This window comes from Phascolarctos cinereus, unplaced genomic scaffold (genome assembly GCF_003287225.1).
Source record: "Phascolarctos cinereus isolate Bilbo 61053 unplaced genomic scaffold, phaCin_HiC Scaffold_117;HRSCAF=668, whole genome shotgun sequence".
In the NCBI taxonomy this organism is placed as follows: Eukaryota; Metazoa; Chordata; class Mammalia; order Diprotodontia; family Phascolarctidae; genus Phascolarctos; species Phascolarctos cinereus.
The window spans coordinates 10,509-30,385 of NW_027555355.1; the positions used below are offsets into that span (position 1 = coordinate 10,509).

The 19,877-nt window shown below is 49.6% G+C and overlaps 2 long non-coding RNA genes and 1 gene segment (V, D, J or C); all 3 read right to left on the reverse strand.

The window, feature by feature from the left end:
• Nucleotides 1-901: 901 nt before the first annotated feature.
• On the reverse strand, nt 902-2,773 carry LOC110204138 (uncharacterized). Its single transcript, XR_013484332.1, has 2 exons — nt 2,596-2,773; nt 902-1,151 (listed from the first exon to the last, which is right to left on the reverse strand). It is a non-coding gene; the product is annotated as an uncharacterized LOC110204138 (long non-coding RNA).
• A 3,505-nt stretch (nt 2,774-6,278) lies between these two features.
• LOC110204139 (Ig lambda chain C region-like) lies at nt 6,279-8,575 on the reverse strand. The segment is given in 3 exon segments: nt 6,279-6,705; nt 8,393-8,486; nt 8,525-8,575. Coding segments are annotated over 3 exon segments (465 nt in total).
• A 73-nt stretch (nt 8,576-8,648) lies between these two features.
• On the reverse strand, nt 8,649-15,989 carry LOC144455613 (uncharacterized). The gene is made up of 4 exons (XR_013484335.1): nt 15,883-15,989; nt 13,192-13,393; nt 10,408-12,400; nt 8,649-9,566 (listed from the first exon to the last, which is right to left on the reverse strand). It is a non-coding gene; the product is annotated as an uncharacterized LOC144455613 (long non-coding RNA).
• Between the last annotated feature and the right edge of the window lie 3,888 nt (nt 15,990-19,877).

The window sequence follows — 19,877 nt, forward strand, 5'->3', positions numbered from 1 at the left end:
CTTTCTTGCCCTGGGTCACTCCCTCAGCAGCCCTGGTCCGGCTCACGGCAGTCGCATTCTCATGGGTCTCCTCACCTCCAGTGTTGTCCCCTGCAATCTGTCCTCCACAGCTCAGATTTCTGTACGTCATTAGGGTTTGCAAAGCACTTTCCATTTGCTATATCATTTAATCTTCACAATAGCTCTGGGAGATAGGTGCTATTAGTAAAAAAAAAACAAATTAATAATAATAATCTTCATATAACAGTTTAAGTTTTGCAAAGTGCCTTACAGATATTATCAAATTGTTTACTGCCAACAACGCAGGAAGGCAGATGGGTCATTCTCCCCATTTTCCAGATAAGGAAAGTGAGGCTGAAGGAGGAATAGTGACCTGCTCACTTCAGGGGGCACAGATAGGAAGCCTCTGAGGCTGGATGTGAGCTCAGGTCGCCCTGACTGCAGGCATAGCGCTCCATCCACTGACCTCCTATGTTCCCATCCTGCTCCTCTTCCTCCATCCCAGAGAGCCATCCCTTTGACCAAAACCAGTTTCAGATACCCCTCATGTTTCAGAAGGGAGAGACAGGCTCTGGCAAGAAGCAAATATGTGGGCTGGAAGTGATCTTTCATCTCCCATCCAGCCAGGGGCTTAGCCTGTGGTGCCTTTTTGGCATGAAGGTTGTCAGGGACCCAATAGTGTGAGTTGCACTGAAGGGAGGGGAGATCAGACACAGAAGCTGGAGAGGAAATTGAATGATAAAGAAAGATCTTTATTGGAAGCAGGAGGGGGAATGAGCTGGGGAATCCCATGTGTGGGGATAGAGGGAGGGGTGCAGGAGAGATGTGGGCCTCTAAGTGCACTGGTTGCGCGAGAGCTCCCTCTGGATGACCTTGGCATTTGTGGGCGACCTTGCAGGTGAAGGTGTTGGCTGACAGCCACTGATCAGCAGAGAGTGAGAGGTAACTTCTGGCTGAGTACTAGTCACTCTGGCGGGATGGCTGGGAGGTTTCCACACCCTGGGACACGGAGGAGCCATCCTTGTTCCAGCCCACCTCCACTGTTCTTGGGTAGAAGCCACTCAGTAGACACACGAGGGAGGTCTTATTGGTGGCTAGCTCTTCTTGGGATGGAGCAAAGGCATTAATGGTGGGGGCCGCCGTGGGCTGACCTGGGAGGTGTGTTGAAAGAGGAGGAGAGGTTAGTCAGAGAAGAGCAAAGTGTCAGAGCCTGAGGGACAACCTTGGGGCCTCCAGACCTGTATGTTCAGTCCAGATTCTACCAGGGCCTGGGAAGTCAGAGTGATGAGTAGGAGCTAGCCCTGAATCAGAGCCTTGGAGAGTTCCAGGTAGAAGAGACACCAGAGCCCATTTAATCCCAGAGAGTGGAAGTGACTTGCCCAATGTTAACAGCTAGTAAGAGACTGAACTATTATTCCAACCCACGTCCTCTGACCCTGCCCAGTCCTGGGCTTTCCTGCTGCCCCTGGCCCTTGCTCTATGTACACAGCTGGGCAAGACTCTTCCCTGCTCTGGGCTTGAGTTTCCTCAGTTGCTCAGTGGGTGGGTTGAAAGGTCTGATCTCTGAGCTCCCTTTCTAGCCCTGACCTCATGTGCTTCTGGAGCCTGGGGCTTCTTAGCCTTCCTGCGCATCATTATTCAAGCCCAGCCTGGAGGGTCAAGCTGAGGATTCCTGGGGGATTCCCAACCACCATCCCTGGTGCTGTCCTAGTGACAATGTCTTTCCTTTGGAGTCCTTCAGTGCTGGGGTTTCTGCCTATCTGCAGAGCAGTCTTTCTGCCTGTAGCTGTCAGTTTTTGCTGCAGATCTGCTTGTCCTTAATGGTCAGTCCAATTTTGGCAATGTGTGGTCTGCTCTGAGACCGAGTCTGTCTGTGCGGGGCATTTGGTCTGGTGTGGGCAGTAATTGGGTTCTTGGCAGTGTCTCTGGCCCAGAGCATCTGTTTGCCTTCCTGGTGCTCATCTCCATGAGCTGTCTCTCATTTGCTGACAGGCTGACTCTTGTCCTTGCTCCACATCTCTGCTCTCTTGTGTGGCCGTCCACCCCCAGATCACAATGGCTGACCTTCCCCTGTGTTTCCTGGAGTGCCTGTGGTTGGGCTCAGAGCGGAAGGTGGCCCTCTGCAGCACAGCTCTCTGACCCCTCAGTCCCTTCCCATGAGTCCCCATTGCCTGGCAGAAGGGCAGATTGGACCTTCTTTCCCCAGATGATCCTCCCTGTGCCCAGCCTCAGTTTCCCCTTAGTCCCAATCCCATTCCAGACCAATCATTTCCTCCATTCCCCAAAGATGGTCAGGGCTCCCAAAGGATAGCAGGAGACTGAGCCAGGCTGAGAGGTGATGGTCACAGCCATGGGCCAGCCAAGTCCCCGTAGCAAGGAGATGAATGGAAGGCTTTGTCAGAGCCTTGGGAAAAAAGGAGGGGAGAGGAGATAGGAAGGGCAGTGGTTGGAGATCCCAGTAAACCACAAACCTCTGGTTGGAGCTGGGATGTTTGACCTCAGTCAGTACCCAGAATAAAGCCCCAAAAAATCTCTAGCAAATTTCCCAGAGCCCTTATTAGCACAGAAAGAGAGGTGAAAAGAAGGGCGACTCACCAAGAACCGTCAGCTGGGTCCCTCCGCCAAACATAGCCCACGGTGACACAGACCTGTGTATAAACCCCCAGTGACGTGGCCCCAGGCACCATGGCCCAGGAACTCTCAGGTCTCCTCAGGGGAAAACTGCCCTCCCATGTTCCCCTCTCTTCAGAGAGCAGGGGCAGATGCTCCTCCATGCTCGCCTGACCTCCCTCCCCCTCACCCCCATCACCCCCCCCCCGGGAAGAGGGCTGGGAAACTGAGAATTCAGAGGAAGCCTATGTCCAGGGAGCTGGCTCTGCCCTGGAAGGCTGTGACCAGCCTCTGAATCCAGATTGGAAATATTCATTGAGGCACCTTGGGATTGATGATGGGCCCCCAGCCCAGCTCTCAGGACCATTCAAAGTTGGAGCTGATCTTCTCAGGGTTTCCCCACTACCTTTTCCTTCCATGATCTTATCTGATCCTCACAATGCCAGAGGGACATTGAGATGAAGAGCTTTTTCACTCCCTCCCCTCTTGCAGATGAAGCACCTAAGCCTAAGACAAGTTAGGAGACAGGTCTAAGGTCACACAGCTAGTTAATGGGAGAGGTGGGATCTGAGCCCAAGCTGGAGAAGGTAGGGAGAAGAAGGAGAAAGCAGCATTCTGGTCCCTGGGGGGCGATGGTCTATTTAGGCAAGGTGAGACAAGACCTACACAGCAGGATAGTTTCTCAAGCCCTCTGGGAGGAGACGGTTGAGGAGATATTCTGAATGTATGAGATTTAGTGAGCAAATCCCAAGAGGGAGGCAGAGATGGGAAATAAGTGACCTCTGGGATGGTCTGGGTGCTATGGTAGTTACTGAAGGCTCCTTGGAAGAGTCAGGACTGATTAGAGATTGAGAATGGATAAGATGCTGCTGGAAGGAGAGGAGAGAAGGGACCAAGCCAGAGCCAAGGTGGGAGGAGCATCCAGATTGTAGGAGGGACAGGGAAGTGCTGGAGACTGAGGACAGTGGAGGAGGCAGGAGCCTGAGTGGGACTGGGGAAGCCAGGCTTTCCCACCTGGTCCTGGAAGCAATGGAGAATTATGGAGTGTGGTTGAGTAGAGGATGGAGAGGTAGCTGATTTGGTAGAATGGGCACAAGATCTCAGTCTGAATCCCTGCCCTGTCACTAACCATCTGTTGAGTGCTTACTATGTGGTAGGCATTGTGCTAAGCACTCAGCAAATGCTTGGCAGGATGGAGCTCATCTTAACTGTCTGCAAAGCCCTTCCCTCCCAACAGCCCTGGCAGGTAGGGCACCTGAGGATTCTAGTGCCTGCTGTGCAGACAAGGGCAAGAGAAAAGCAAAGATAGTGGGGACTTAAGAGAAGCAGAAGACATAAAGGAGAGCTGGCAGACACAAAAGATACAGAAGAAGAAAGCAAAAAAAGCTCTTAACATCACTGATAACCATGATGGTGTGTTCACTGCCTGGAGCTAGACATCCTGGAGCAGTCAGTGAAGTGGGCCTTGGGAAGCACTGCTCACCATCAGGCCAGTGAAGGTCATGGAATCCCAGCTGAGCTATTAAAAATCCTAAATGATGAGACTGTTAAAGTGCTGCACTCACTAAGCCAACACATCTGGAAAACTCTACCCTGTAGACTGGGTTGGAAAGTTGCATTTATGTCTTACTGGTAATGAAAGGCAATGTCAAAGAATGTTCACATTACTGAATGATTGGGCTCATTTCACGGGCCAGCAAGGTCATGCTCTAGATTCTGCCAAGCTGGACTTCAGCAATATGTCAACTGAGAATTACCAGAAGAGCAGGCTAGTTTTTGAAGAGTGGGAGAAGTAGAGGCTGAAGTGCCAAAATTTGTTGGATTGTGGAGAAAGTAAGAGCATTGGAGAAAAACATTTATATATAAAAACTGGACCATAAGGAAAGCTGAGTGCTGCAGAATTGTAGTTGTGAATGACAGTGTTGCAGAATATTTTGAGAGTCAATTGGATAGAAAGCAGGTAAAATTAGTCAATACTGATAAGAAATGGATTCGGTCTATCCTTTGGAAGGTGAATTACTGAAACTGAAGCTCAAGTAATTTGGGCAGATAATGAGAAGACAGGATTCATTGGAAAAGACCCCGATATTGGGTAAGATCAAAGGCAAAGGAGAAGGGGATGACAGAAGATGAGATGGATAGATGGTGTTATGGAAGCTTGGACAGACTTGGGGAGAAAGTGGAAGACAGAAGGCTCTGGCAGGTTATGGCCCATGGGATCATGAAGATTTGGACACAACTGACCAATAGCATAGAAGGTGAAATTTAATCTCAGGGAGGGCTCCCAGATCTCTCTGGCCCTCATTCCTTCTCTGAGCTCTAGACTTGCAGATTCTCAGTTCTGAAGAGCCCTCAGAGGCTTCTCATCCAGAGGATTCTTGGTGGAGAATTCTCACCACTGCCTTCCTGCCTGATGAAGGGTGCACTGAGCTTTGCAGGCTGATCTCCAAGGAAGGTTGTGCCACCATGGAGAGCTCCAGATGTTCACTAATTTCCCTCACAATGAGCCTCCATCTGTTTCTTGCTCTGCTGCTTCTAATGCTGGGCTCTGGAGCCCGGCAGAACCAGCTTATTCCTTCATACTCTGATAGCCATTTAGATACTTGAAGAGAGTTCTAGTGTCCTTTACCCTGACCCTAGGTTTGTCCTCTTTACCCAGCAGGGCCAAGTTTCTTTAAGATTCGGTAAGGCCCATCTTCCATTCCTTCACCATCCAGGTCCCTGTTCCTTTGAAACTCTTTTTCTTTTTAAATCAGTCTCTATTTTGCCAATATCCTTCCCAAATTATGGTATCTAGAAGTGGACCTCAGGGACTTGAGATGGCATGTGAACCGAACAGATGACAGTGGGCTTCGTAATGATAATGATAATGATAATGGTAGTGATAACAGCTAAGATTTCTAGACTGCCTACTATGTGCCAGGCTCTGTGCTAAGCACTTTAGAAGCATTATCTCGTTAAATCCTCACAACAGTTGTGGAAGGCAGGGGCTATGATTTTACCTATTCGGTATTTCAGCAAAATGTGGCTGAGTGGTTAAGTGACTTAGCCAGGGTCAAACAGCTAGTAAGTGTCTGAGGCTGGAAGCCTTCCTGACTGCAGGTCCAGCCGTAGAGCTAGAAGGGACCTGAGAAGGTACCTCGTCTAAATTGCTTCATTACAGATGCGGGCACTGCTTCCAGGGGAGGCTGTGACTTGGCTAAAGTCTCCAGGTGGTAAGGACAAGGGCTCAATGTGAACCCACATCCTCTTCCTATGGAGCCAGTGTTCCCTGCCCTGTGGCCGTCTGATGTGTCAGGAGGAGGGTGTTCTGGTTTGTCCTCTAGGGCTCTGGAGTTCTCAGGATGGGAGGGGTTTGTCCATCCCAGTGGGTGAAGCTGAAGTGGAGTGGTCCTGGGCTGCACTCTGATCCCTCTGTCCTGTTCCCTAGATGTAGGGCTACTCCTTGGACCGTCCTTCCTCATCCCTTGTTTCCCTTCCCACCTTGGGTGACGGGCATGATGGGACCCACTGCAGACCTTGGACTCTCGGGTGATTGACTTTCATGTTCCATCCATCCAGGGGCTTGGCCTGTACTGCCTTTTTGTCATGGGGGCTATCGGGGGCCAAATCTTGTGAGCCACATTCAAAGAGAGGGGAGATCAGACACAGAAGACTGGAGCCGCAACTGAATGTGAAAGGACAAGATGTTTATTGAAAGCGAGGAGAGGGGAGGATGAGCTGGGGAAGCCCCTGTGTGGGGAGAGAGGGAGGGGTGCAGGAGAGATGTGGGCCTCTAAGTGCACCGGCTCCGGGAGAGCTCCTTCTGGATGACCTTGCCATCGTGGGTAACCTTGCAGGTGAAGGTGTCGGCTGACAGCCACTGGTCAGCAGAGAGTGAGAGGTAACTGCTGGCTGAGTACTTGCTGTCACTCTGGCGGGACGGCTGGGAGGTCTCCACACCCTGGGACACGGGGGAGCCATCCTTGGTCCATGCCACCTCCACTGTTCTTGGGTAGAAGCCACTCAGCAGACACACGAGGGTGGCCTTCTTGGTGGCTAGCTCTTCTTGGGATGGAGCAAAGGCATTAACGGTGGGGGCTACTGCGGGTTGACCTGGCAGTGTGGCAGAGAGGGGAAGAAGTCAGTCTTACACAGAGTGGAGGCACATTAACATTCCTACTTACAACCCCGTTCAATGCTCCTGTTCCTGCTGATAGTTTTTTCCATTTCTAATCGTTCCTGACCCCATGGAACCTGGGACTTCTGAGGTGTGCACCCTCTTCTCTCGCGTCTACACCCTCCCTCTCTTCTTCTCTTTACCCTGATTGCTTTCCAATGCTCTGTTGTCTGATGTTGGGGAGACTCTCTGGAGGAGACAATGAATCAAATAAAAGTTTTGGGGAGCACAGATGACACCATGATTCCAAGATCCCTCCCTTCCTCACGTACAGGTCTTTCTGACATGCTAAGATTCTTTTTTTACTCTCTCTGAGTCTTACCCTGGCCAGCCAGGGCTCCCGCTCTCCAGGCTCCCCTGGCTACCCCCTGGACAGCCAGGATGCTTCATTTCGACCATTCCTCACACTTCATGAGGCTACTCTAGAAACCAGGCAACTCTTCTGCCTGACCATATTCTACCCTTTCCACTGCCTTTCCGTTATGTCTGAGCTCAAGAGAGCCTCAGTACATCTCTCCAAAGCATATTTCCCCACTCTCAGTTCCTGTACTTTTCTGGTAGTGTCTGTGGAGTCTGGTATGACTAGGGCCAGAGATGTAGAGCTACAAAGGGCCTGTAAGATCATTGAGTTGGACCACTTTATTTTATAGATGAGGGAACTACTGTCTGGAGAGATTAATTAACCTGCCCATATTCACTGAACCAAAGTATCAAAGGCAGATGCACAAATGGAGAGACATCGCCACTCCATGTTGTTCGTATGGCGTATTTGTGCCAACCTGTGGTCGAGCCTTCCTAGTTCTTATTGGTCTGAGCAGACACGGTCAGACACACTGTACCTTGACCCCGACATAGTGATGCCACTTGTGTCCTCCTTCCAACCCCAATGAACCACAGGCAGAATTCCTAACTCAGTCTTCCTCATTCCAAGTCCAGAGCTGTAGTAACTCCCCTCCATTGCCTCTTTCTGCCTCTACCCCCTGTCGTTTTTGTCAAGCCTGACTTGGTCTCCATTGTCTGTCCCATCACCCTCTCCCATTCCCTTAGGAGGCCAAGACCAGAGGTCCCAGAGAGCTGCTGGTGAGGGAGCCAATGCTTTTTGCTTCTGCTGCCCGTGGTCTGTCACTGCTCCTGCCCAAATCCCCCAGGTAGTCCTCACTTGGGCTTCCCACCCAGGCTGCCCAGCAGTCCAGGCTCCACCATCCACCCCTTGTGTGTCCTCTGGTTCCTCACTGGCACCCTGAAGTCCCCACATCTGAGGGAGCCCCAGTTCTCCTCATGGATTCCTAGTGTAAAGGGACTGAGTTTAGAGAGGGGAAGGAATGCTATTTGTCTGATTCCTCTGCTGGGTTCTGTCCTGCCTTACCCCCCAATCTTCTCCCTTGTCTCCAATGTGGGGACAATGGTTTTCTTAGAGTGTGTCCTGGGGATTAAGTCCCTTCCTTGCTGGGTCATCGTCCCCTCCATGGGCTGCTGTAGGTGGGACCACATTGGTCCCCACCTCCAGCCTCCTGACCCTAGGGAGACCCTCAGTTAAGTGGGTGATACCCAGTGAGAAAGAGTGTTATTTCCCATCAAGACCCTGGATAGAAAGGAGGGACAGGGAGAACAAAGGCTACTTACCGATGACGGTCAGTTGGGTCCCACCGCCAAAAACAAACCACTGTGATTGAGAGTCGTACCAAAACTCTTTCTGCCTGCAGGTGCCCTTTGGCCCCTAAGGTCTGCTTGTTCTGGAAACCTGTCAGGCATGACAGGAGGGCATGGCTGAGAGCTGTTGGTGAAGGGGTTGCAGGTGGGGTCCATCCCTGGAGGTAGGGGTAACTCCCAGTCACCTCTCCTGCCTCCAAGGCTGGGCTCCCCCAGGGCTGTGCTCAGGCTCATTGGAGAAAGTTTCTATTTGATGAGATCCTTCTTTTGAAGCTTTTCCTCCCCCCTCCAAGCAGGCTGATCTCATAGGTAACCCTCAAAAGCCTTCTGCTCAAGACATTTCTCTCACTCAGTGTATCTTCCTTATCTTTTCCCTGTTGATCCTTGTTGCACTGGTCCTTCAAGACCCAGATCAAATTCCTGAAGCCTTCCCAGGCCTGCTTAGCTCCCTTCTCTGGGAGGTGGCAAAGTGTTCTCTTTCAGATTTCTGGTTGTTAGGCGGCTAGCTAATCCTCTGTGGTGAAGATAATGCAGAGAGCCTCCCAACCAACTGGTCCCCTGTCTCCTTCCTTGACCTTTTCACAGCTGCTCTCATAGTCTTCAGAGATTCCCTGGAGTCCTGAAATCTCAGTCAGGGCTGACTGAGAGATTCCTCAAAGACCATCCAGCCCACCCCATTCCTGAATGAGAAGCACTTCTCCCAGCATTATCCCCAGCCAATGGTCCTCCAGTCTATGCTTGGAGACTGCCCAGTGAGGGGGAGCTCACTACCTCTCAAGGCAGCCCATTCAGCTTTAGGACAGTTCTCATGATTAGGAGCTGGCATCTTCCCCTTTGCAGCTTGGGTGATTCTGGTTCTGCTCTCTGGTACCAAGGAGAAAAAGACCAATCCCTCTCTCCCATGATGGTCCTTCAGATGTTTGATCCCAGCTCTGTGCCCCCTGAGAGTCTTTTTTTCTAGGCTAAGTATCCCCAGGTCCTCCAGGTGGTTCTCCAATGACATGGATTGGGGTCCTTCTCCTGGCTGGCTGCCCTGCTCTGGACGGTGTCCAGCTTAGCGATGTCCTTGTTGCACTGTAGTGCCCAGAATTGCACAGGGTCCTTCCTCTGGAGTCTGATGGGTTGAGAGAGTAGAATGTCTTCGTTCCTGCAAGCCCAAGATTGCATGAGCTTTCTTGGCTCTCACATCACACTGCTCACTGGTATCAAGCTTGGTTTCCTGCAACTCAGACTTCCCCCCCACTGAAATGCTGTCTTCTACCTGTTAACCTGCCCCTACCCCTCAAGGGTAAGGTTTTGTACTTTTGTCTACAAAATTCTTTCTCTTGGCCTTGGTTCAATGTTGCAGAGTTCTGACATCATTTGGGATCCTAGGTGTAGCATCTAGTGGTTTCCTTTCCTCCCAGTGTTGTGCCTTGCTGAATCTCTTTGAGTGTCCCATGTTCATCGTTAGCCAAAGCAGGGACCCGTGAGGCACTGGACTGACATCTACTTTCCAAGTTGACATCAAACTGTTCTTAGGTATTCTAGGTATCTGGTCATCACCCAGTCTGAAATCCCCTCACTTCCATTGCTCTCTAGCCCAAATCCCTTCATCTTGGCCATAAGAATAGAGGGAGAGACTTTGTGAAATGTTTTCTAAGATGAATCAATCAGTGAACAAGCATGTATTATACATACTATGTGCCTGGCTCTTTGCTAAGCACTGGGGATGCAAAGAAAGAGGGAAATCAGTGCCTGTGCTGAAGGAGCTCCCATTCGAAGGTTGATGATGTCAAAATATTTTGGAGACACTCTGTTTCCCAGAGTTACAGCCCAGCAAGCAGGCTGTGCCCTGAGCTTGGCCTTACAATGATCCTTTGCAGCTCTGGATGATCTCACCTCCAGCTAATTGTATCACTGTTACTAGCACCAGGGGTTCACTGAAGGATTTCTGATTTTAGCTCCCCCCTATTTCCTGGGGACCTGAGAATCAACACCTATCATACCTTTCTCTGATCTGTTCATAATCCGTGTTCCCTGCAGTTCTCTTCCTGTCAAAGAACTCTGATCCTGTACCCCGCAGAGTCATCATGACCCCCAAGGCTTGAGACAATCCACATGGAAGCTGTTCCTTCAGGACCAGGAACGGCAGGCCTGCACTTGCCATAAGAGCAGCCACTCAGGACCATGATTATGTCATGGTCCAGTGCTGTATGTATATAAACTCCGCCTTTCCCCCAGATATATAAGCCCTTCTTCTTAGGAGGGGGGGTTTGCTGCCTTCAAGCATCATTTTTCTCCCTCTGAAATTAATGAAATTTATGTTTGTGTCCTGACTCTCCTGTCTCTAGCCAGCTTTGTGCAGCTCTGCCCCGCCCACAGGTTAGAGGCCAGTTCTGGTTATGTTGATGATATATACAAGATACAGAGCTTTGTCAGGGGTGTGGAAGATAGGTTGGGGCATAGAGTGAGACGTGGACCTGTATTCGGATTTGTCCATGCTTCTCCTTGTACTGGGGAACAAGGGAGGACTGGGGCAGGCATGGGCATTCTGCATTGACCTATCATGTGCTTGGGAGCAGCCTTTTCCCATTGCCTGTGGAGCCAGAACTGTTGGTGATGTTAAGCTGTCCTGACTCAGGCATCGTGGGTGCTTTTATCATATTAGCGTTTAAGGGTGAAGGATTCTTTCATTGACACCATGCAGGAGAAGGTCACATTCTGTGTCCCCAGTCCAAGGATGTGTGGTTCCAAGAAAAACACCTGAGTTAGGGAGTGGCATGTTTGATCTGACCCAGCAGCTAAGTTATAGGTATCTGGAATTCCGGGAATCCAGATGGGATTTAGCCAGCTCAGCTTCAGTGCTTGAGAGCTTGGGTTCAGGGAAGCTAGCCTGTGGAAGTCAGGACGATGCTGGTTTGGTACTTTCATGTAGTAGGACTAAAGCCATGTAGGTACTAACTAGACTTTGAACCCAATATCTCATCACCACCTCCCCCCACCAGGGCCTTGAGCAAATGTCTGTGTGTTTGTTTCTAGATATTGCTTCAAAGCAAATATCTCTTTGTAAAAACAAATGTGAAGTGAAATGGAAGTGGGGTGCTAATCACTAGGCCCCTGAAATGGGGGCTGACAGTCAGGGGCAGAGGAAAGTGACCCTGCAGCCTCTTCAGGGCAGAGCAGAATCCTGAGAGGGCCTGGCCCTGAGAGCAGGGTCAGAGTTCCCCATGTTCCCCCCTGCCCTGCCTCTTTAGTCATCCTGCCCCCCAAAGGCAGCGAGTTTCTCTGCCATGGTCTTTGGGCAAGCCACATTGTCTTTTTGTGATACAGCTTCCTTTCCTGGCTGGTTAGTGACCATACCCCTTACAATTGGTTGTGGGATTTCCCCAGGAATCATAGTATTTTTGTCCTTTCTACTGTCCCATGAATTTGTTAATGTTCATAGAAGTAGCAGTTTGTTTTTCTTTCACTTTAATTTTGTACCTAACTCCTTGAGTTTTAATTTCAATTGTGATTAATGAAAATTTTGCTATTGAAGGTAAAAATTCCTGGGTCAGTGATTTGTTCTGAGCTTTGATTTCAGGAATAGTTGTACGAATTGTCACAAAGTCAACAATGGAAAATGGCATGTGTGACAGTCTGAAACAGCAAAGGTGGGTTCTGAGTAGGGGAACATTGTGAGGACAGCTTAGGACACAGCCTAGATTGAATCCTCCTGACTTTATTTCCCCATTGTGTCATTTCCTTTCTGGAAAAGGAAAATTGCCACCTGGTTAATCCTGTGCCTTGCTTTAACACTCTGTAGCTATACGATTGGCTGTCAGATGTGACTCATGCCTGGAATCAAACAGAATTAAGGGAATTTCCCCCCCTGATATATGGTTACTATGTTCCTCTTTTTCCTTTCATAGCAAATTTCTTTAATCAAGAAATGTTTTAGAATCATGTTTCCAATGAATGTTCCTCATTGGCCTTCAAGAGTCGTTGTGACCTTTTTGGCTGAAAGGAGGGAATGAAAAAGAAATTATAATATTCACATTAATCAGTATGATATCTATCTATCTATCTATCTACCTACCTATCTATCTATCTATGTATCTATAGATATATAGATATAGATATAGATATAGATATGGATATAATGAATATAGCAATAATTTCATTTTCTCCAGAGCTGCCTCTCTGGCTAGAGGTTCAGAGCTCATAATGCAGGGTAAACTGATCACTCAAAGCTGTGCCAATGCTCACAATCCGCTTGAACTTCAGTGAAGCGAATCAAAGACTGTACAACCTGTTCCCGTCACAGACCTCTGGTTCTGTACTTTAGGGGAGGTGGTCATGACCCCTAAAGACCCCCAAAAGTGTGTTGTGGGGTCGGGGGTTTCTGATTGTTTGTAATCCATCTTCCTGGTGAGTTTAGTATATAACATGTTTGTAAGTTAAGTATACAAGCCTTGCTTTTACTTCAGCTAAGGGAACATTCCTCACTCTGATACTGATTCTTTTAAGTTCTTGATTAGTGGCATTCCCACCTCTAGGCCAGCCTTGTGGGGCTCTGAGCATTCTCAGGTTAGGAAAAATCCTGTTCCCAAGTCCACAGTCAAGGTCACATCTTCATCTCCTGCATGTTACCAAGTAAGTGGCCATGCTTCCAATCAGCCAGGTCCACAGCCTAGGTCCCATCTTGGCCTCCTGCTCAGTGTCACTCTGCCCACCTGTTCAGCCCCCCTCCAGATCTTGACCTCTGCCTTCACACCTTCCCTCACATAGGCTTGTTTTTTTCCACTCACACTTTCTTGCCCTGGGTCACTCCCTCAGCAGCCCAGGTCCGGCTCATGGCAGTCGCATTCTCATGGGTCTCCTCACCTCCAGTGTTGTCCCGCTGCAATCTGTCCTCCACGCAGCTCAGATTTCTGTACGTCATTAGGGTTTGCAAAGCACTTTCCATTTGCCATATCATTTAATCTTCACAATAGCTCTGGGAGATAGGTGCTATTAGTAAAAATAAAAACAAATTATAATAAAAATAATCTTCATATAACAGTTTAAGTTTTGCAAAGTGCCTTACAGATATTATCTAATTGTTTACTGCCAACAACGCAGGAAGGCAGATGGGATCATTCTCCCCATTTTCAGATAAGGAAAGTGAGGCTGAAGGAGGAATAGTGACCTGCTCACTTCAGGGGGCACAGATAGGAAGCCTCTGAGGCTGGATGTGAGCTCAGGTCGCCCTGACTGCAGGCATAGCGCTCCATCCACTGACCTCCTATGTTCCCATCCTGCTCCTCTTCCTCCATCCCAGAGAGCCATCCCTTTGACCAAAACCAGTTTCAGATACCCCTCATGTTTCAGAAGGGAGAGACAGGCTCTGGCAAGAAAGCAAATTGTGGGCTGGAAGTGATCTTTCATCTCCCATCCAGCCAGGGGCTTAGCCTGTGGTGCCTTTTTGGCATGAAGGTTGTCAGGGACCCAATAGTGTGAGTTGCCCTCAAGGGAGGGGAGATCAGTCACAGAAGTCTGGAGAGGAAATTGAATGATAAAGGACAAGATCTTTATTGGAAGCAGGGAGGGGGAGGATGAGCTGGGGAAGCCCATGTGTGGGGATAGAGGGAGGGGTGCAGGAAGGATTGTGGGCATCTAGGTGCTCTGGCTTGAGGAGATCTCCTTCTGGATGACCTTGCCATCCTGCGTGACCTTGCAGGTGAAGGTGTGGCTGACAGCCACTGGTCAGCAGAGAGTGAGAGGTAACTGCTGGCTGAGTACTTGTGTCACTCTGGCGGAATGGCGGGGGTCTCCACACCCTGAGATACGGGGAGCCATCCTTGGTCCAGCCACCTCCACTGTTCTTGGGTAGAAGCCACTCAGCAGACACACGAGGGTGGCCCTATTGGTGGCTAGCTCTTCTTGGGTTGGAGGAAAGACATTGAATGGGGGCCTGTGGGCTGATCTAGGTGGAGTGATGAAAGAGGAGGAGAGATTAGTCAGAGAAGAGCAAAGAGGTCAGAGACTGAGGGAGAACCTTGGGCCCCAGACCTGTGTGTGCCATCCAGATTCTACCAGAGCCTTGGGTCTGGAATGTTCTGTTGGAAGGAGCTAGCCCTGGAACAGGAGATTAGAAGGCTCTTTTCTCCTACTGCTCTACCCACTGTACAGATGAGGAACCTGAATCCCCGAGAGTGGAAATGAATTTCCAAAAGTCCCACCCATAGTAAGAAGTAGAGCTAAGATTTGAACCCCTGTTCCCGATCCCCAGAAATGTGCTCATTTTTCATGTGACTTGGCTTGTTGTGTTGCCTTTGTCCTGAATTTCTGGGCACTATGCGTTCCCCTTTCTCCTCTATGGCCTTCCATTTCCTCACCTGCTGGTTAGGTGTGTTACCCTGATCGCTAAACTCACCTTCCCAGCCTGACCTTCGTTACTCTGAGAAGCCTGATTCTGCTCAGGCTTCCTCTTACACACTGTCCAAGTAGACCCTAGAGTGTCCTGCTGGACATGCCAGTGGATTGCCAGGACCCTCCCCCAATGCCCTGCTTCCCCACCCCCCAGCGTTATTCTCTTTCTGTCCTGGGGGATGGAGAGGTCTGCCTGTCTCTCCTGAGGAGTCCCTTTGGATTGAGCAATCAGGGCCCGAGTCCTGGGGAGTCAGGTTGTCTTTGGAGATTTATCCGTTGTGGAGACAGTCCCTGGGGGTCAACTGGTCTGCTCTGAAGAAGTGTGTGTGTGTGTGTGTGTGTGTGTGTGTGTGTGTGTGTGTGTGTGTGTATTTGTGTGTTGGGGCATCTATGCTGGGCATTTGGTGTGATGTGGAGTTAGCATGTCCTGGGCAGTGTCTGGCTCAGAGTTTCTATCTTTGTTATTCCCATCTTTTCCAGGGAGTGTGTCTTTGGCCAAGATCCCCCCATTTGTCCTGGTCTATGTTCTCCACCCCTGCTCTCCTGTGTGGCCAGATCCCTCGTCTTCTGGGATGACCCCTCCTTTTTTCCCCTGAAGGGTCCCGGGAAGGCCTAAGAGGTTGAGGTCACCCTTCTGACCAGCAAATCTCACTGCCCCCTCCCAGCTCCTCCTGAAGGAACTACCAATTCCCTAGAAGAAGCCCAGATTTGGCCATCATCCTGCAGGTCCACTGTTTCCTGCCTCAGTGGTCCCTTCAGCCCTGCCCAATCCTGAAATGTGAGGTGTCCATATTCCCTAAGGTTGTTCATTAAACCCAAAGAGGGGAGTGAGAGAGAGCTAGGCTGGGAAAGAGTCCAGGCTACTTCCATAGACCATGCAAGCCCCTGGTGTAGCACTCTGAGAAGAGTGCTCTCCAAAGAAGAGGATAGCAAGGGCAGAGGTCAGGCAGCTGGAGAGATGGTGAATGTGTAGCAGGAGCTGGCAAGGGGGACCCCAATTAGGAGCTCCCAGCAAGCAGAGGAAGTGAGGAGAGATTTTCCCAGAGCCCCAGCATCCCAGGAAGGGAGAGCAAAAAGCAGTGACTCACCAAGGACGGTCACCTTGGTCTGTCTGCCGAACACCCAACACTGTGACAGAGACCCGCAAGAAACCTCCCAGTGATTTGTCTCAGAGCCAACCCCCTTCCCTTCCTCTCTGTGCAGCTGTGAGAGAGGAACACTGGCCCCTCCACCTGGTGCACCACAGAGTAGAGGCCCTTCCTTCACCAGAGAGCTGGGCCAGGTGTCCTCAATTCCTATCCCAGTGAACATTTGGCCCACAGTGAAGAGTTGAGAGAAAATCCATCATCTGAGAAGACTTGAGTTCCTGCTGCAGGGTCTTATACAGGAATTCCATGAGCATTAGTAAGGAGCACCATGGAGAGCTGGGCTTTTAGGTCCTTTTCCCAGATCACCCCCTGCAGCCTGTCTCCTTAGGATCTCAAAGCACTGAATATATAGCACTGAATTCTTGCTGCCAGCTCTTGGGACCCATATTTCCTGAGGGCTGAGAAACCTGGTGTAGAGGGCTAGAGGCAGAGGAGACTAAAGTTCAGAGCCCCATGGGTTGTAAAGGCATCCCTTTTCCCCTCTTCTCCTTCCCTATCACAAACGATGTGGGGCCATATCCTCTGGGCCACTGGTGGGATTGACTCCCTGATCCAGATGCAGAGTTTTCTAGAATTCTTGGGAGAAGAGGGACTTGAATGGGGCCTTGTCCCTCCCTGCCCCTAAGATAGAGCAATCCCTGGCTCACCCTTTCCTTGAGTGTTGGTGTGGTCCTTACGTGGGAGGGTGTCAGGGCTGCTTAAGTGAGGCAGGGAAAGCCACTTACCAGTCCTGAAGGCTGGGTCTGAGACCAGCTTTTGTTTTGGAGGGCTTTCCTACCTCTAATGTGGGCATCCCCGACGGGAATAAAGAGTCAGTCAGAAGCTTGAGCCCCATGGCCCTCTTGTTTGTGAGCCATGGCCAGCAGCAAGGCCTCAGAATTCACCCAATCAATATAGCAATCACTCATGAACCATTTATTAAGTGCCTACCATGTGCTAGGCATCGTGCTAAGCACTCAGCAAATGCTTGTCAGGATGGAGCTCATCTTAACTGTCTGCAAAGCTCTTCCCTCCCAACAGCCCTGGCAGGTAGTGCACCTGAGGATTCTAATGCCTGCTGTGGAGATGAGGAGAGGGCAAGAGAAAAGCAGAGATAGTGGGCACCTAAGAGAAACAGAAGACATTGAGGAGACCTGGCCGATACAGAAGATACAGAAGAAGAAGGCAAGAAAGCTCTTAACATCGCTGATAACCGTGATGGTGTGTTCACTGCCTGGAGCTAGACATCCTGGAGCAGTCAGTGAAGTGGGCCTTGGGAAGCACTGCTCACCATGAGGCCAGTGGAGGTGATGGAATCCCAGCTGAGCTATTAAAAACCCTGAATGATGAGGCTGTTAAAGTGCTGCACTCACTAAGCCAACACATCTGGAAAACTCTACCCTGTAGACTGGGTTGGAAAGATGTGGTTACGTCTTAGTGGTAATGAGGGGCAGTGCCAAAGAATGTTCACATTACTGAATGATTGGGCTCATTTCACGGGCCAGCAAGGTCATGCTCAATATTCTGCCAAGCTGGACTTCAGCAATATGTCAACTGAGAATTACCAGAAGAGCAGGCTAGTTTTTGAAGAGTGGGAGAAGTAGAGGCTGAAGTGCCAAAATTTGTTGGATTGTGGAGAAAGTAAGAGTATTGGAGAAAAAACATTTATTTCTTAGTTGACTGAAGTGAAGTCTTTGACTGTGGATCACAATAATATGTGTCAAATCCTCAAAGAGATGAGAGTAGCACATCACCTGACTTGTCTCCCGGGGAACCTGCATGTTGGTGAGGAAGCAATTATAACTGAATGTGGAACAAGTGATTGGTTTAAGAGTGAAAAGGAGCATGACAAGGCTGCATGTTGTCAGCTTATTTATTCAAGTTCCTTGCACAGTATATCATGAGAAATGCCAGGCTGGAGGAGTCAAAATCTGGAATGAAGGTTGCCAGGAGAAATAACGATCTCAGATTTTCAGTTGATACCAGCCTGATGGCAGAAAGTGAAGCAGGATAAAGAAACTTCCTGATGAGAGTGAAAGAGGCAAGTGGAAAGGCTGGCTTAAAGCTGAACTTCAAAAAAAATATGGCCATGGCAACTGGTCCCATCACTTGCTGGTGGATCGAGGGAGCAGAATGGAAGCAGTGTCCGATTTTATGCTCTTGGAGGTCAGGGTCACTGTAGATGGGGTCTGCAAAATGAAATCCAAAGATGCTTGCTCCTTGGAAGAGAAGTTATGGCAAATCTAGACAGCAGACTAAAAAGCAGTGGTGCCATCTTGGGGTCAAAGGTTTGTGTGGCAAAAGGTATGGATTTTCCAGTTACAACGTGTGGCTCTAAGAACCAGACCACAAGGAAAGCTGAGCGCTGCAGAATTGTAGTTGTGAATTGCAGTGTTGCAGAAGAGTTTTGAGAGTCTCTTGGAAAGGAAGGAGATCAATCAGTCAATACATAAAGAAATAAATCCAGTGTATTCATTGGGAGGTGGATAACTGAACCTGAGGCTGAAATAATTTGGGCAGATAATGAGAAGACAGGATTTTTTGGATAAGTCCTTGATACAGGGCAAGATGGAAGGCAAAAGGAGAAGGGGATGACAGAGAATGAGATGGATAGATGGTGTTATGGGAGCAATGAAGAGGAGCTTGGACAAACTTGGGGAGAAAGTGGAAGACATAAGGCTCTGGTGGGTTATCGTCCACGGGGTCATGAAGATGTGGACACAAGTGACCAACAGCATAGAAGGTGAAATTGAACCTCAGGGAGGGCTCCCAGATCTCTCTGGCCCTCATTCCTTCTCTCAGCTTTAGACGTGCAGATTCTCAGTTCTGAAGAGCCCTCAGAGGTTTCTCATCCAGAGGATTCTTGGTGGAGAATTCTCACCACTGCCTTCCTGCCTGATGAAAGGTGCACTGAGCTCTGCAGGCTAATCTCCAAGGAAGGTTGTGCCACCATGGAGAGCTCCAGATGTTCACTAATTTCCCTCACAATGAGCCTCCATGCTCTGCTCTTCTAATGCTGGGCTGTGGAGCCCGGCAGAACCAGCCTCCTTCTTTCATCCTGTGATAGCCATTGAGATAGTTGAAGAAAGCTTTGGTGTCCCTTTCCCTGATCCTAGGTTTGTCCTCTTTAGCCAGTAGAGGCTGAGTTTCTTTAAGTGATTCTGTAAGGCCCCACCTCCCACTCCTCCACCAGCCAGGTCCCCCTTTTTTAAAATCAGCCTCTATTTTGCCAATGTCCTTCCCAAATTACGGTGTCCAGAAGTGGCCCTCATGGACTTGAGATGGCATGTGAACCAAACAGAGGACAGTGGGATCGACCCTTCTCATGCTCTGGACAGCATGCTCTGGGTGTGGCGTGCCCCCTGAATCCTCCTCACCCTGTTTTGTCTGTTTACTTCATCTGATACTCTAGACCGGCATCTTCTTTGGACAGTAACCAGGTCAATCCTTCCTGTTAGGTAGGCCCCAGGAAGAGCAAAGGACCCCAACTTCCATATCTATATTATGAATGGAGACCTCAGGCTAAGAGAGTAGTAGAGAGACACAGACACAAAAAGACATAGACAGGAACACAGAGAGACAGAAATAGAGACAGAGACACAGAGACAGAGAGAAAGATAGAGAGAGACAGAAACAGACAGAGGCAGAGACAGAAAGAGATACCCCATTAAGGAAGGGATTGGAGTAGGTGCCCTTAAAGGTACATTCCTCCCACCTCAAAATGTGTGGTCCTAGAGGACTTCTTCCTGGCCAACTCTGTGCCCAGTGCCTTGTTCCCCTAAAAGTCTACATGCCTGTCCCCTTAACACTAGTGAAGAGTGCATAGATTCTTTACAGAAGGGTCCCTAGGGCCATCCATACTTGAGCCTACCCAGAACTTACTCCTCGTACCTGGATAGAGGGCATGTCTTCTATGTCCTTGGATTAGTGACCCCAACTCATATCAAAGGATGAAA